At 35.4% G+C, this 17,374-nt stretch overlaps 1 protein-coding gene across 4 annotated transcripts in view; it reads right to left on the bottom strand.

The window, feature by feature from the left end:
- The window catches only part of ARNT (aryl hydrocarbon receptor nuclear translocator), a 49,684-nt gene that overhangs the window by 9,338 nt on the left and 22,972 nt on the right, over positions 1-17,374 (bottom strand). For all 4 annotated transcript variants that reach the window (XM_084865675.1, XM_084865676.1, XM_084865673.1 and 1 more), the window contains 8 exons: positions 15,436-15,649; positions 13,967-14,069; positions 11,699-11,764; positions 11,236-11,321; positions 7,899-7,975; positions 6,809-6,943; positions 4,244-4,318; positions 1,555-1,706 (listed from right to left, as the gene is read on the bottom strand). In XM_084865675.1, coding sequence (XP_084721801.1) covers positions 1,555-1,706; positions 4,244-4,318; positions 6,809-6,943; positions 7,899-7,975; positions 11,236-11,321; positions 11,699-11,764; positions 13,967-14,069; positions 15,436-15,649 — 908 coding nt within the window. The remainder of the gene's footprint in view (positions 1-1,554; positions 1,707-4,243; positions 4,319-6,808; positions 6,944-7,898; positions 7,976-11,235; positions 11,322-11,698; positions 11,765-13,966; positions 14,070-15,435; positions 15,650-17,374) is intronic.

Genomic DNA, 17,374 nt, shown 5'->3' with positions numbered 1-17,374 from the left:
ATTGGGGGGGGAGGGTCCCCAAGGCCGGATCTGAGTCTCATGCGATTTTGAGGTGCACGTGGGTGGGCAAAGGACTTGACTCTTGGTCTGACAGGAGGAAGGTTTTCATATAAATTTTACTAATTTTCTTCCATCTCTGACACTCCAATTATAGAGAAAGGGCAAATAGCAATATTAAATTATTTCCTCTAATTAATCATTTTTTAATGTGCATGAATTTCTTGCATCGGGGCACTAGTTATTTATAAAATCAGATCTTCAGGAGGTGGATTCAAAGCCAATTTTACACAGAGAGATTAAATGAAAAAGAAGTAACTTTACACCTGCTAGGTATAATAATAAAATAAAATAAAAGAACAGCAAGAATGTGGAGAAACTGCAATCCTCATACATTGCTGACAAGAGCATAAAATGGAAGAGCAGTTCTCAAAAACAGCTGGGCAGTTTCTCCAAAGATTTAACACAGTTACCATATGACCCAGCCATTCCACTCCTAGGTATATGTCAATGAGAATAAAAACATACCCACACAAAAACTAGTACACAAATGTTCATAGCAGTATTCTTAATAGCCAAAAAGTGGAAATAACTCAATGTCCATCAACCAATGAATGAATAAACAAAATTGGGATATCCATACAAAAGACTATTTGGCAATAAAAAGAAATGAAGTACTGATATATGCTATAACATGGATGACTTTAAAACATTATAGTAAGTGAAAGAGGCTAGTCACAAAGGAGCTATATATTGTATGATTCCATTTATATGAACTGTCTTGCTAGAATAGGTAAATTTATTTGCATAGGACTTGGAGGATTTCTTTTAGAATAGATGACATTAGACTGTGGTAACAGTTGAACAATCCTGTGACATACTTTAAAAATATGTACACTTTAAGTAGGTAAACTGTATAGTATCTGAAATCCATCTCAATAAAAAATTTTTGTGTGTATATTTAATAAAAAGGAAGGCTCAAACAGAAAGAAATCAAGGAATAAAGGAGAACAAAGGCTAACAAAAGAGTGGATGAAGCCATGTTCTAAAGCAAACTACAGACCCTGGGGCAAATGCAGTCCATTGCATTTTTTAAAATAAAAGTTTGGTTGAAGATAGGTATCTTTGCTCATTTTATTCGTCTAGAACTATTTTTTGCTATAACAACAGAGTTCAGTAGTTGCAATAGCAAGTGTATGCCCCACAAAGCCTTTGAAATATTTACTATCTGGCGTTTTATAGAAAGTCCTCAGATATCTGCTGTAGAGAAAAATTCTGCCAGACAAGAGCAATAAAATGGGTATACAACAAAATCCTTTCTAGAGAGGACTTAAATGAAATTGAAATACAAATCTTTCACATCTTACAACCTCATCTCTAATCTATAGCTTATTAAAACCTTATTCTACCTGGATGAACTACCCAAACTGTGAGAAGTTGGAAGATGAGGAATTTCAAACTAATGCTATTGATTACTAGAAAAGTAGAAGAGAAGGAGATAAGCAGATTTGGCCCAGGAGAAATCGCAACATTCGAAAAGGCCTTTATGGTACATACTTCACATTGGTGTTGGTACAGATGATGTACTCAATTTCATCTGAGTAAGGGTTCTGGAAAGTAAAGGAGCTGGTTCTCATCCAGAGCCACTCTCGGTTCTTAGACCGGAACCGGAACATGACAGACAGCACCTGGCCTTTTAATTTCACCACCTGAAAAAGTTTTCATGCTATCAGTGAAACCCACAAAAATTATCCTTAGAAAATTAAAAAATAAAATTCCCACTCTATAACCCTAAGATTCCTGTGTCACTGTCCCTTTCAATGCTACTGAAAAAACAGTATGAGTAAAAACTAAGTGACTAAATAATTAGGAGATATATTTATCATATTTCTTCCCAGAATCCCAGAACTACCTGACCTCTCTAGTCAAAGTAAAAAAGGAGTAACAATTCTTTCCAGGAAAAACAGACTAGATTTCCATACTTCCCTTGGAAAGTCCCTTAAAGATAATGCTAATCTAGCTTTACAAGCATAAACCAGAAATCTAGTAACACTGAATACAGCTTATACATTGCTCCTGAAGCCTCGCTTTCCCCCCAAACCTGAGCATTTCTGTTCTCACAGCACCTATGAAGGTTTCTATAAATTAAACAAAATTGGCTCTAGTTCTTATTTTGCTTTAGTTTTGCAAAAGAAACTAATTTTAGATTATTTTAGCTTCTAATCTAAAAGGAAATAATCTTTTGATTCTCATTCTCTAACAATAAAAAAGTAATATTAGCAGTAATATTTATCTTATAGTTTCTATAATGTCAACCATTAGGTTTTGTGCTTTTTCTTTTAAAAATATCATCATTCACTTAACATGATAAAAAAAAAATGTAATGTAAATATTTGCATTTAAATAATAGTAAGTAGCTTTTAAAACTTAAATGTATTCACTGTCTAATACAGGGGTCTTCAAACTACGGCCCGCGGGCCACATGCGGCCCGCAGAGGAGTCTGATCCAGCCCGCCAGGTTTTTTGGGCAGTGAGCGCAGCCGAGGTGTTACAGTAGGAATTAGCAGTTCATATAGTCTGGCCCTCCAGCTCTCTGAGGGACCGTGATCTGGCCCCCACTTTAAAAAGTTTGAGGACCCCTGGTCTAATACATATAAAATGAACATAATTATGTTTGTACACAAACTAAGTACTGGTTTTGCAAACCTGCTTATTGCGGTACATATCTATTCCAATGACGTATAAGCCCAGCACTTCAAAATATCTACACTTAACATTTATGTTTTGGCTGATGAATGCGACAGTTTCTGCTGTTCTTACAAACTGACTGAAAAATAAGTATAGCAGAAAATGGGACATACTTAACTTAGCAATAATAAAATAGCTCATTTTAAATATATGTCTAAAACGTTTACAAATCAACTGTGAAACAAAGCACTGAAATAATCAAAATGAGGAAAATAAAGAAAAGTAAGCTTCATTGGAAATAATAACTAAATTAATGCACTGGGAAAAAAATACATCCATCTAGATTTAAGAAACATCAAAATCTGGAAAGCAGTAACTAAGTAAGCAGCTGTTGAGTGCCCATTAAAAAGCACCTTTACTTACATACTCTAAAACCATAGCAACAACTGATGTCAGAATAATAACCTAGAGATTATGTAGTGTCTATCTGGGCCATTAAAGCTATTTTGAAATAAACATTTTCCAAAAGTGATAAAATGATACTTTGTGGCCAAAAACATCAGAATGATAAATTTCATGCATTTAAAATATACTGTACAATATGTTCTCAAACTACTGAAGGTTCGTATCTTTAGCTATGAATAATTTCCACACAAGTCAGACTAGGTTTTGAGACTAGACATAAAAGGAATGTGATCCTTCTGTGAGCTGCAGCCGAGTGGATAGAACTGGTAATGCTGAATACTCGGGAGACACTTTTTACTGCCAATGTCTGATTTCCTCCAGAAGTTGGGTTATGTGCTTTACTGCATTATCTTATTTAATCTTCCCAGCAATCCTCTGAATTTAAGTACTATTATTATACTTATTGTGCCAATGAGGACACTACTGAAGCATAACGAGAAAAATTAACTAGCCTGGTATAAATTAAGAACTACTACCTAATTCACCAGATATTTTCAGGATATAGGGCCTGAAAATTACAATTAAAGAGTCCACTTACAATTAAGAGTTAACTATTTAAGAACTATAATATATAAAATGCATTTTTCTAATACTATCCACAGTGCAGTAAGGCACAGAATATTTTACATACTTTGAAAAAGATTTTATTGATTTTTTTACAGAGAGGAAAGGAGAGGGATAGAGAGTTAGAAACATCAATCAGCTGCCTCCTGCACACCCTCTACTGGGGATGTACCTGCAACCAAGGTAAATGCCCTTGACCAGAATTGAACCTGGGACCTCTCAGTCTGCAGGCCAACGCTCTATCCGCTGAGCCAAACCGGTTAGGGCCATTTTACATACTTTAAAGAGTCCCTTGGATGCAGCTAGTTAAATTTAAGATAGTCAGTAGCCAAAGCCAAACTAAAATATTTTGGACATTTATTCACAGTTTCAAAGATTGGTCTTTTTCTGTTCCTTAAAAATACAGGTTAAGTTCTATAGAATGTAAAACTGTAGTGCCTATCGCAATACTCAATCAGTAGTCAATAAATATTTGTGGAATGAATGTGATAAAACTTTTACTCAGACCCAAACCAGGAAAAAAAGTTACCTGTTGGAAGCTGTCTCTTAGAAGCTGCTGATCTTCAGGATGACAGAATTCTACAATATTCTTTCCTAAAAGTTCCTAAAAGGAAAAAAGAAGAGTAAGATCAACACTTTTATGCGCATCTAACATTCCTGGCCCATTATCGGGGGGTTGGATTTTATTTCTCCTGTCTTTATCCTAGGATGATTGGTAAGTGTGGAAGGGGGAAAAGAAAAAATAACAGATGGAATCTGCTAAACTGGCTTCTGGAGCATTTTCCTTTCAGAGCATTGTATGTTTATTATTACTACATTTTTTATAGATTTGAAGTTATAATTTATATATATAATTCACTCATTCTTAGTATACAATTTCCTAGCCAACCATTAATCTGCTTTCTGCTTTTTTAGTTTTGCCTTTTCTAGAAATTTCATATAAATGAAATCATACAATATAGGTAATCTTTTGTCTGGCTTCTTTCATTGAACATAGTTTTGAAGTTCATCTATGTTACTGTAATAATATATTCCTTCTTATTCCTCAGCAGCATTCTAACATGGATATACCACAGTTTGAGAATCCATTCAGTAGTTAATGGATATTTAAATTGTTTCACTTTTTGGCTATTATGAATAATAGAGCTATGAATAGCTGTGTATAAATATGTGTGAAACAACATTTTCATTTCACTTGGGTAAATTCTAGAAGTGGAATTGCTGGGTTATGAGATAAGCATATGTTTAACTTTTTAAGAAATTGCCAAATGTTTTTCCAAAGTGGCTATCCCATTTTATATGTCTGCAAACATGTATGATGGTTCCAGTTTCTCCACATTCTTGCCAATACTTTAAAAAATATATTTTTAATTAAATTTCTTAAATGATATTACACGGAGAACACTTCCTAATTATAGTTATTCTAGTGGGCATGCAGTGGTATCACTGTGATTTTATTTCATTCTTATTTTTTAATATATTTTTTAAAATATATTTTATTGATTTTTTACAGAGAGGAAAGGAGAGGGATAGAGAGCTAGAAACATCGATGAGAGAGAAACATCAACCAGCTGCCTCCTGCACATCGGGGATGTGCCTGCAACCAATGTACATGCCCTTGACCGGAATCGAACCTGGGACCTTTCAGTCCGCAGACTGATGCTCTACCACTGAGCCAAACCAGTTTTGGCAATCACTGTGATTTTAATTTGCACTTAACTAAAGACTAATGATGATGAATATCATTTTATGTGGCATTTATATTTCTTCTTTAATGAAATGTCCATTCAAATTAATGGCTGTCTTAATGAATTATAAGATTTCTTTATCTAGTCTGGATATAAATCCTTTTTCAGACATATAATTTGCAAATTTTCTCCCAGTTTTTGGTTAGTCTTTTTGTTTTCTTTTTTTATTGGTTTTAGAGGAAGAGAGGAGGGGTGGGAGAGAGAGGAAGACAGAGACAGAGAGAAACAGAGAGAGAGACAGAGATAAACAGACAGACAAACACTGATTTGTTGTTCCATTTATTTATGCATTCGTTGGTTGATTCCTATATGTGCCCTGACCGGGGATCAAACCTGCAACCTTGGCATATCAGGACAAAGCTACAACCAACTGAGCTACCCAGCCAGGGCCTTCAATTTCTTAATGATGTCCTTTTAAGAGGGCAAATTTTAAATTTGATGAGGGAAAATTTATAAATCTATTTTGTAAATCATGCTTTTAGTGTTATATAAGAATCATGTTTAACTCAAGATCCAAAGATTTTCTACTTTCTTCTAAAAATTTTATAATAGTTTGTTTTGTGTGTGCTTTTTTTTTTCTTCTTTTTTTTTTTCTTTGTTGTTCTATTGTGTGTGTCCTTTTTGCATATGGATATACCAATTGATCCATCACCATTTGTTTAAAAATTTCTTTTCCCCATTGAATTCTCTCAGCATTTTTGTTGAAAATTAGTTGACCATGTGAGAATAGATTCTATTTTGGTCTACTGATTTATGTACCTATCCTTATACTAATATTATACACACTGTCTTGATAACAATGGCTTTATAGTAGTTGTTAAATCAGGTAGTGTAAATCCTTTGACTTTGTTCTTTTTTAAGACCACTTTTTCACCAACCTCTTCACACAGCCATAGCCAGAACTGCTTCCTAGCCACTATAGTTTTGAATGTTTGTATTATGACTTATTTCTCAACTGAGATATAGTTACCTGGTATTCTGAATAAGTCTAAATAATAAATAAAATCATAATAACTTGTGGGTTACTATTCATCTAGGCGATTAGATGAATTACCAAAAGGTGGCCATAGCATAACCAATTAAAATTAGTACTTTTGCACCAATATCTGCATTAACATCATTAACAAAAATGTATATATCGGGACCTGCTGCTCCCACCTGGCTTCAGAAGCCGTATTTCTCTAGACCGAATGATAGCTTTTATAAGAAGCTGAGAATAAATTTAGCTCTGAGCTAGGGGCTGATATGTTTGGCTGTCTCTGGAATTACATCACTGAATAATCTCAACAAAGCCAAGGGAAAACAAGAGGCTAACGTATCAGTGTGCAATAGCTCCCGCTCCTCACCTGTGGCTGGTAGCCCACAGTAGCCACACAGCGGTGATCCACAAAAGTGAAGATTCCCTCAATGTTGTGTCGAGAGATAAACTCTGTTGGCTGACAAACATTACTCATGTCTGTACAGTTGGGAGAACTAGTTACCTGAAAGTAAAGAGACAAAATGAGATAAAATAGCACTATTTCTCTGCAGATGTATTTCCTACTACCTCATAGTCATTTACATAGACATGAGGCACCCAGTTTTAGGAATTCAAACTTTCACACATCATCAAGGAAGAAAAAAATGATAATCACAATCAAAGAGCACATTAACCCAATTCCCAAATATATATACTCTTTAACAACTTTGTAAAAAAAGAAAAATTCACTCAACCTGCCGAAACCAGTTTGGCTCAGTGGATAGAGCGTCGCCCTGCAGACTGAAAGGTCCCAGGTTCGATTCCGGTCAAGGGCATGTACCTTGGTTGCGGGCACAGCCCCAGTAGGGGGTGTGCAAGAGGCAGCTGATCAATGTTTCTCTTGCATCGATGTTTCTAACTCTCTATCCCTCTCTCTTCCTCTCTGTAAAAAATCAATAAAAATAAAAAAAAAATTTTTTAAAAGTGACTCTGAGCAAAAAATAAAATAAAAAATTCACTCAACCCCAAATCCTCCTACCTTCATTAAGCTAGCCTGTGTTCATTATTCAGATTGGAAAATTATAGTCCCAAGTAACCAAGAAACTTATCTATTTTTATGAGGAGTCAAAATAATTTCACTTCTCTCGTTAGACACGTAATAATAAAAAAATTAAATCTCCCTCTTTTTTGTATACAGGCAAAAAAACTCATTTGAAAATAGAAAATTCAACATTGTAAAGCTGAATATATGAAAAATAAAGGGAAAAACCCTCCCTCCTTCTCTCATCCTCTTCAGTTTCTGTTAAATCCAAGAGGAGCAATGTTAACTATGAATGCCATATTCCTTCAAATATGTGGGTTTTTATAGAACTGTTCATTTGTATCAGAGAGTAAGAGAAAAATAACACGAACAAGTCCTGAAGGAGATTTCTTCTCATTGAAAAGGGATGATATAGATATGGAAAATTCATACTTGCCTGCAGTCTGCCAATGGCCACTAGGCAAAACTTGCTTCCCTGGCCAGCCTCTGGGTCATCATCTGGGAGGGAGACACCTTTAGGAAGGTGAAGTTAAAAGATTTAATAGGAATCTAAACTCAACTGCCTTCAAAGTGAAATAAGTAAAGATTTAAAATACATGTAGGTCTGAAGAAGCTAGGTGTAAAACAAGAGAGTGTCAAAAGATAAGATAAAGGTACTCATAAATACAGAAAAGAAACTGATGGCTGGGAGGCAGGGATAAGCAGAAAAGGTGAAGGAGACTAAGAGGTACAAATTCCACCCAGCTGGTGTGGCTCAGTGGTTGAGTGTCAACCGATTATCCAAGAAGATACCAGATGATTCCCAGTCAGGACACATGCCTGGGTTTCTGGCTTGATCCCCAGTAGGGAGCATGGAGGAGGCAGTCAATTCATTTTCCTCTCTCATAAATGCTTCTATCTATTTATCTAGCCCTCTCTCTATATAAAATAATTAATAAAAACATTTTAAAAATAATAATTTTTTAAAAAGAGATACAAATTCCAAGTTATAAAGTAAATGTCACAGAGATATACAGCACAGGGAATATAGTCAATAATATCATAATAACTTTGTACAGTGACAAATGGTTACTAGACCTATCACAGTGATCACTTCATAAGGTATATAAAACATCACATCTTTGGGTTGTACAACTGAAACTAACATAATATTTTATGTCAACTATAATTTTTTAAAAATTTAAAAACTGCAAAGGAAAAATGTGCTTAATTTAAAAATATATTTTTTAAAAGGTGCTTGGTATAAAAAATAAAAAAATAAAAAAACAATAAAGGACTCTCTGGCCAGGTGGCTCAGTTGGTTGGAGCATCGTCTCATACACCAAAAGGTTTCTCTCCCTCCCTCCCTCCTTTCCTTTTGCTCTGAAAATCAACTTTAAAAAATAACATATCCTCACATGAGGATTTAAAAAAAAAGAATAAAGGTAAATAATTATGTAGAATTTACCATATATGCCAGGTACTGTTTTAAATATATATATACATATATGTGTGTGTGTGTGTACGTGTATATGTGTGTATATATATATCTATATCTATATATATGTATATGTGTATGTGTATCTATATATATAAAAGGCTAAGTGACCGACTGTACGCACATCCGACCATCCAACTGATTGGCTGGTACATATGACACACACTGGTAATTTAAAAATAAATGTTGACTCGTGTATGCGCAATACATACAAAGCTCTCACTGGTGCCAATCACACACGTGTTTTAATTTTATAGTACTATATTATACTATTTTGACATGTAAATTCTGCAGTAACGTAATTACTGCACAAATCTTTCTTCTAATTAATTTCCTTTCAATGTGCATGAGTCTGTTCACTGAGCCACTAGTATGTATATATATGTATGTATATAGGTATAAATTCATATATTTTACCCATATTAATTGTAATAAACTGCAGAATACAGGTCCAACCAAAATATTCTAAAAAATTATGCTGGCCAAATCAAACACATATAAAGATAGCCATTCATTTGTGACCATATCATAGACAGAAAACAGATGTCTTGCCCAACCTGTAAACTTTAAAGTAAGCTAACATCCAAAAATGAAATTAAACCAAACATCAATAGTTATTTATGTCCTTTGGAGAAGAGAGAAGCCAATGCTTTTTTTTTTTTAATTGAGGTTACTGGAGTGGCATAGGTTTCAAGTGTACAACTCAATCATCTGCACAGTGCATCATCAGTCACTGCCCTTGCAGTATTTTTCTGCCCTCATTTTCCCACCTCCATCTAGCCCCAACCCTCCTTACCCTCTGGCTACCACCACTGTTACCTATGTCTGTGTGTTATATGTGTCTATGTTTTTTGGCTAATCACTTCACCTTCTTTCATCCAGTCCCCCCTACCCTCTGACAGCAGTCAATCTGTTCCATATCCATGCCTATGTTTCTGTTTCTATACTTTGTTAGTCAGTTTATTTTGTTCATTAGATTCCATATCTAAGTGAGATCATGTGGCATTTTGTCTTTCTATGACCAGAGAAGCCATTGTTTCCTTATTTTATGTGGAAAGAAAAGAGGCTGCATTTTCTCTTTACTCTTTGCATAGTTATCTTCTTTTTACCAAGAAAAATAGAATTGCTCTGAGAGCTATACAGAAGTACAAAATACCATATATTTAGCTCAAAAGTTCAAATGTCATTACTATTTAAAATTAACTAATTACATTTAAATACCATTTATTGGGTGCCCAGGCACTGGTCTGGGTACTATTCTTACATTAAATCTAACTGGCACAATGACTCTATATTAGATATATTATCTCTGAAATACAGATGAAAAATCTGAGGGTTTATTTTTTACATACAAAGGTCAAACAATTTATACTGCTAGTAAATGCCAGAGTCAAACCCAGGTTTTTCCACATCTAAAGTTTGATCCCTTATCAAAATATACCATCTTGCTTCTTTCCTCTTAGTTTCTGTCTTCCTACAACACCCACTTCCAAATTATACTCATCCAGTATGAAGTACAATAATAAAGTTGCTAAGATTTGGAAATTCTGAAAAGCTAGTTTAAAAGACTGGATAGTCCCTATATCCCAACCACCTTTCTCACATTCCCTGTTTGACATCAAGTTAAGCTAATCTGCTCACATCCTGATTTAAAGCCTTAACAAATAATACTCCTTTTATAAGTCAATACAATCAAGCCATTTCCCTTCTCCCTTAAAATCTTGCTCCTACTTCATTCATTACCTGACCCAAAGATATGTTTTTATTGACTTTAGAGAGAGAGAGAGAAAGAGAGAGAAACACCAATCAGCTGCCTCCCATATATGCCCTGACTGGGGATCAAATCTGCAACCCAGTTATGTGCCCTCTCAAGAAATCAAATTTTTTTCATTTATGAAATGATGTTCCAACTAACTGAGCCACCAAGCCAGGGAAAATACTTGCTCCTAATTTAGGAAATTTTCCCAAATTAACTGTATTCAAGGCCAACTTATTTTTAAACACAAATACTTATAACTTAGGTATTCAGTATACATTATTATGAATTTGCATATTTAAAAACTACAATCTGTGAGACAGCCAACACTGAGTCATTTTCAAGTCTGTGTAATCATCTCATTTGAATATAAATTCTTAATGGGGGAAGGAAAAGAGTCTACCTTCCCCACCCCCCCATTTCCTTAATTTATACCAAAGTACATTTCATACACGAGGGATATGGTAAATATTAGCTAACTTTCTTGGACTCTGAGGAACCTGCTGCATGAAGAGAGAAGCCACTATCCAACTTTCCTACCTGCTGGGGGCCAGGCCTTGATGTAGCCTGTGCAGTGGACCACCACGAAGTGAGGTTCCCCATCCTTTACAGAGCCAAGTCCATTCCTGGAAGAATTACAGATGTGAGGAGAAAACTCTACCCAGTAACGCTGAAAAGATAACACTGATTTAGAACCTTTAAATTTAGACACTTAATGTTTAGAAAACAGGATAACTGTATTTGGATCTTTCCCTCCCAAAAGTGACCATCCTATTGCTGATGACCCCTGCCAAAGTCAAGCAACTTAAAGGTACTATAGCAGAAAAAAGTAGATAAAGTGGCAGAGCAACTTCCTTAAACACAATAATCAAAAGCTTTAAAATTTTAGGAAAACACTGCCAGAAAGTGAGGGGTCAGGATGAGGGCTGCTGAAGATAGTTGAAGAAGTGATGACTCTACAGGTACCTGGCCATCCTTTGGTTTTAACTGCTTAGAATCTCACCTGCATCTGTTCCTCATAAAGCTCAGTCTATTCATGGAAACTGGGTCCACAGAGCTACTGCCACACCTATTTCAAAGAACAGATAAATTAAAAGCAATTAGCTGCACTATCAAAGACCTTTTTATCCATTAACAGCCAGATTATAGGTTCTGGATACAACCAGACACAGGAAACTGAACAATGCTCCTAACAAGAAAGCGTAAAGAAGTCAAGTATGGTTTTTCCAAAACTTGTAACAGTCCTTGAACTTGAAGTCAAAATTTTCTGCATGTAATTCAAATACAGAAATTCTCTACATCAGGGATCAGTATACTATCTCAGTAAAGGACCATATAGTAGATACTTTCAGCTTTGTGGGCCTTACAATCTGTTGCAAGTCAACTCTGCCATTATAGCATGAAAGCAACCACAGATATATAAACAAGTGGGCATGGCGCTGTTCCAATAAAGGCTTATTTACAAATAAAGAGTTGTGGAGCCTGGTCAGTATGTCTTAGTGTTTGAGCGTCAATCTGTGAACCAGGAGGTCACGGTTCAATTCTTGATCAGGGCACATGCCCAAGCTACAGGCTTGATCCTCAGCAGGGGGCGTGCAGGAGGCGGTTGATCAATGACTTTCATCATTGATGTTTCTCTCTCTCTTCCTCTCCCTTCCTCTCTGAAATAAAAAAAAAATTAATTAAAAATAAATTTTTTAAAAAGTTGTGGGCCCTAGCCAGTTTGGCTCAGTGGATAGAGCATTGATTGGCCTGTGGACCAACGGGCCCTGGGTTCAATTCCAGTCAAGGGCATGTGCAGGAGGCAACCTATAGACGTGCTTCTCTCACACTGATGTTTCTGTCTTTCCCCTCTCTTCCACTCTCTAAAAACAAATCAATGGAAAAATACCCTTGGGTGAAAATTAAAACAAAACAAAAAAAAAGAGCTGTGGTTTGCTGACTCTATACCACAACCTATTCTTTTGCTGCATTTCATTATTTATCTTGCTCCTGCCTTCGTATTTCCATTAGCCATGTCCACATATTGGGACACTCTCTGCCATCCTCTCTAATTTCCTTATTTCAAATAATATATAAAACTTACATAGAATATGTGCCAAGTACTATTCTAAGCATCTTTATGTATATTTATTCATCTAATACTCATAACAACTTTATGAAGTTGATATTAATATAACTCCCAATATTAGGTGATAAAATCAAAACACAAAGTAGTAATTTAATCTGCTCAGGATCTCAAAAGATAGTGAGTGGCAAATCTAGTAGTCTGGATCTGAAGCTACTTTAAACCAGAGCCACAATTCCATTTTGCAACTTTCCTAGGAAACCTTTCTTAACATTCTACTCATCCCTTCTAATAAGCATATTCTCAGAACAAAGTAGTCAATTTCTATTATAAAACCTGGAATTATTTTGTGACTTTAAGGGATCTTTTCTACCTATGTAGAAAGTACCACCATCCTTTTCTTCAGAATCCTAAAATGTACAGTATAAAATTTATAAATACTAAATATTAACTAAAGGTCATAAAAAAGTCTCAAATTTCTAAAAAACAAAAACAAAAACCATACACAAAAACAAACAAACAGCAGAAATTATCTGAATGGTCTGAATATATGGATGTTGTCTCATGATGTACTGAGAAAAAAAACCAGGAGTTTAAAATAAAATCCTGCATCAGACATTATGCAATCCTGGGAAGTTAATTTCTTTGAATCTCTTTTTTTTATTCTCAGCAAAACAGTAACCATAAATCTACCCTAAAGGATAATTGGGGGAAATGAGATGACAAACATAATGCACCCAACATAATGTCTGGCATAGGAGGATTTAGTAAAAATTACTTCCCTTATCTGATGCTTTATTGTATGTTACAACCCATTGGGTCTTGAGAATTAAATTTAATCCAACCGAAGCTTGGATTTAAGAGTTTAACTCCTGCCGGGACCGGTTTGGCTCAGTGGATAGAGCGTCGGCCTGTGGACTGAAAGGTCCCGGGTTCGATTCCAGTCAAGGGCATGTACCTTGGTTGCAGGCACATCCCCAGTTGGGGGTGTGCAAGAGGCAGCTGGTCGATGTTTCTCTCTCATCGATGTTTCTCTCTGTCCCTCTCAATTCCTCTCTGTGTAAAATCAATAAAATATATTAAAAAAAAAAAAAAAAAAAAAAGTTTAACTCCTCTGACCAGAAATCAAACCCTCAGCTCTTAATTTTCTCTATGCTTGACACTCACCTCATACCTTAATTTTCTCTTCAGCTTCACACTCACCTCATACGGCAAATAAATGATCTCCTTGAGCCCATGCACATCCTCATAGAAGACTGTTGACCTTCCTTTTTCACTGTTCCAGTCTTCAGGTCAAGGATACGCCCTGAAAAAGAGTCCGAAGAGTAGCCTGGAGTGCATTCTTGTATATGAGGAAGATCGGGAGAGACTCTGAAGGCAATGATAGTAAGTAACCTACTCATGACCTCCAATCTTCCTGCTTATAACAGACTGGGCCATGGAGGGGATGATTTTTTTCAAGCCTAAAATACCTCAAGATTCACATCAATAAAGCTTGCTCTTAAGTTCAAAGGTAGCACTGGAAGATAGGAGTGGCAAGCAACAGACAAAGTTGTATTCTTGGATCTAACTATTTTTATATCTATGCATGCACACTCAGATGCACACAAACAGTAAATATCACTGGTTTAAAAACAATTTTATAAACGATAGAAGCATGTATCTTTGTCAAGCCAAAATTGTTCCTCCTTTTATCATATAGAAAGCAATGGCAACTTTGGGGGAACGCGGGGAGAATAGCAAAATGAAATCCATGAAAAACATAAAAGAGGGTGAAACTACTGACATTAATATAATCAAAATGGTCTTATTTTAATTACTAGCTTTGATCTGCTTCCACTTTAAAATTTTTTCCAGAGTTGTTTAGAAACAAATGTGACTTATTTCCTTTAGTAAAACTCTGGCAAAAAGACTGAAGAGCATTAAAATGGGGGTGGGGAGAAACCAAACAAAAAGAGACAGAAAAATATTATAGTACAAATACAAAACAAACCTTACACACTGGCTGATAACTCCCCTCTAAAAAAAAAAAATCTAGCCGAATCCGGTTTGGCTCAGTGGATAAAGCATCGGCCTGCGGACTCAAGGGTCCCAGGTTCGATTCCGGTCAGGTGCATGTACCTTAGTTGGGGGCACAAGCCCAGTAGAGGGTGTGCAGGAGGCGGCTGATAGATGTTTCTCTCTCATCAATATTTCTAGCTTTCTGTCCCTCTCTCTTCCTCTCTGTAAAAAAATCAATAAAATATATATTTTTTAAAAACAAAATAAAATAAAAATCTATTATCCTAGAATCTAGTACAAAGCCAAGCACAACGAAGTAGGAAAAATACCAGGTAATTACCCATACAAATGAGACAGAAATATGGATCATTTAATTCTTTCAGAATGTAAAATAGTTTATTGGAGTTTTTACTTTTACTGTTTTATTTACACTAATATTAAAATTAAAGTAGACTTTTAAAAGCATTGCCACTCATGAAAGTTTCTAAGGATGAGCTAGCTACAAAGTGTATTTTCTGCATGTGAATAAAAAGAACTGATTATACTCATTAAAGGAGAAAATTCTAGAAGCCCTGCTAAATTCAATGAACCAACGTAAGAGCTAAAACTCTTCTTCTGTCTGAGAAAGAAAAGAAAGGACTTTTATTCATTTCCATCTACCTATCTCATACCTGTCAGGGCATTTTCTGAAGTGGAAAGCTGCTCACGAAGTTTATCCACATCATCTGGGTGCACCTGGTCATAGAGTGTGCTACCAAACCACTCAGACTGTGGCTGGTTCAAAACAGGAGTCACTGAGTCAGACACATATACCACCCGGCCTGTCTCACATGACACAATAAACAGAAAGCCATCTGCTGCCTCCAAGATCAAATGTTTCAGTTCCTGTCCAAGGAAGAGAAATAAAAATTAATACTGAACTCTGAGAAAATAATTATTATTCATGGAAAGAAGACACTTACAGCCATAAAGTATCTCTCCAGAAGCAATTGTTGGCTCCTGCCTCATCCACACCCACAGCTTTGCACCCTAAATGTAATTACCTTCATTGACATGATGTTTTTTATCCCAATAGGTTATTTCCTCAATGTGTCTGTCACTATCCACTCTTACCCTTTTTACCTCAGGACTAAAGATGGGAAATAAAAAGATTACCACAAACAGTTCTTTATCTCACCCTCTCTGGTCTCTTTTTAAGATCTATCTCTATAAATGTTCCCATTTTTTTCTCTTTTGCCCCTCAGATCTATAAATATAATAAACTACTCTGTTTACACAAATCTTCTGTCAACTTTGCCTGACTCATCTCTTTTTCAGTGCCAAGATTATATACCAAGAATAATGTTACATTCACTAGCTCAAATCTCTTATCTTTCATTCCACAATTCCACTGCAATCTTCACTCTAAACCATAGCATTTTTTTTTTCCAGGAGGTTACTAATTGTCAAGTCAAATCCTCTTAATTGCTAATGCAAGTCCCCTTTCCTGGCTCTTTATCATTTTACTCAATCTCTCTTCAGAATCTGACAAGTTGTCCATTCTATCCTTCAAATTTTATTTTCCCCTGGTTTCTATGACATCATACTCCAACCTTTGTTTCCTTTCTAAATATACTTTCTCTTCTTCAAGTCTTAAGTAATGGCTCCCCACTGCCTAAAAATTAAAATCTAAATTCTTTAACATAACTCCTAAAGATTCCATCACCAGTTCCCAGCCTACCTTCCTATTATCATCTCCCTCGGCATGCTAAACTACTTGACTTTTTTTGATAACCCAGCATTCTCACTAGGCTTTGTTCTCACATTGCTCAAGTTACAGTATTCCCAAAATTTACTCTGTTCCCCTATTCTATTTTCCATAATTGCACTTCTACAGAACTTAATGCACCTTTATTATAAAGCTGATCCTGTATTTATATTATGATTTTCTTATTTATATGTTATTTCCATCAGTGACAATCTGCTCTCATTCTTTATATTTTTCACAGCACAAAACACCTGGTTAGCCCACAAAAGTTACATACCTGAAGTTCACTGAATCAATATCTGTATGAGTACTATTAGAACAAACTGATTAACTATTTTGATGTGCTATATGTACTTTCATATAGATCATCTTTTTGAAAAATTCTTATTGCTTTCTTCCAAATCACATTCTTTCCTTTTTTTTTAATCCTTTGAATAAGAGTGGCATTATAGGTCAATTTCTTCCTTATACTTGGATTTTTCAAAATTTTCTACAGTAACCTTGTGTTATCTTTAATAATCAAAATAGAGCATGGCTTTCTTACTTTTACAAGTCTTTGCTGACCATCCTCACTCAGGCCTGGCTATTCTATTCACTTCAGCAATCCCACCAGTATATATCTACTGTATCTGGAACCATATTATTTTTTTAAAGGTATTTCTTCTCTGTATGCATATCCCTATCTTTTTTCACTTATGTATGAATTCTGCCACTCACATATTCATATTCAGACTGAGTTCATGAAAGGCTGAAAATGTTTCTGCTTCTCAATTCTTTTCATAATGCATCAAATGGAACAGCAAATCACTAAGCAATGACAACTGCCTGTTAAGACTCCTTTAATCACTAAAACAGAAGCTGCT

This window comes from Pipistrellus hanaki (genome assembly GCF_964339955.1).
Source record: "Pipistrellus hanaki genome assembly, chromosome: 18".
NCBI classification, from domain to species: domain Eukaryota; kingdom Metazoa; phylum Chordata; class Mammalia; order Chiroptera; family Vespertilionidae; genus Pipistrellus; species Pipistrellus hanaki.
The sequence above is the reverse complement of the archived record's forward strand: the minus strand, read 5'-3'. Positions and strand labels throughout refer to the sequence as shown.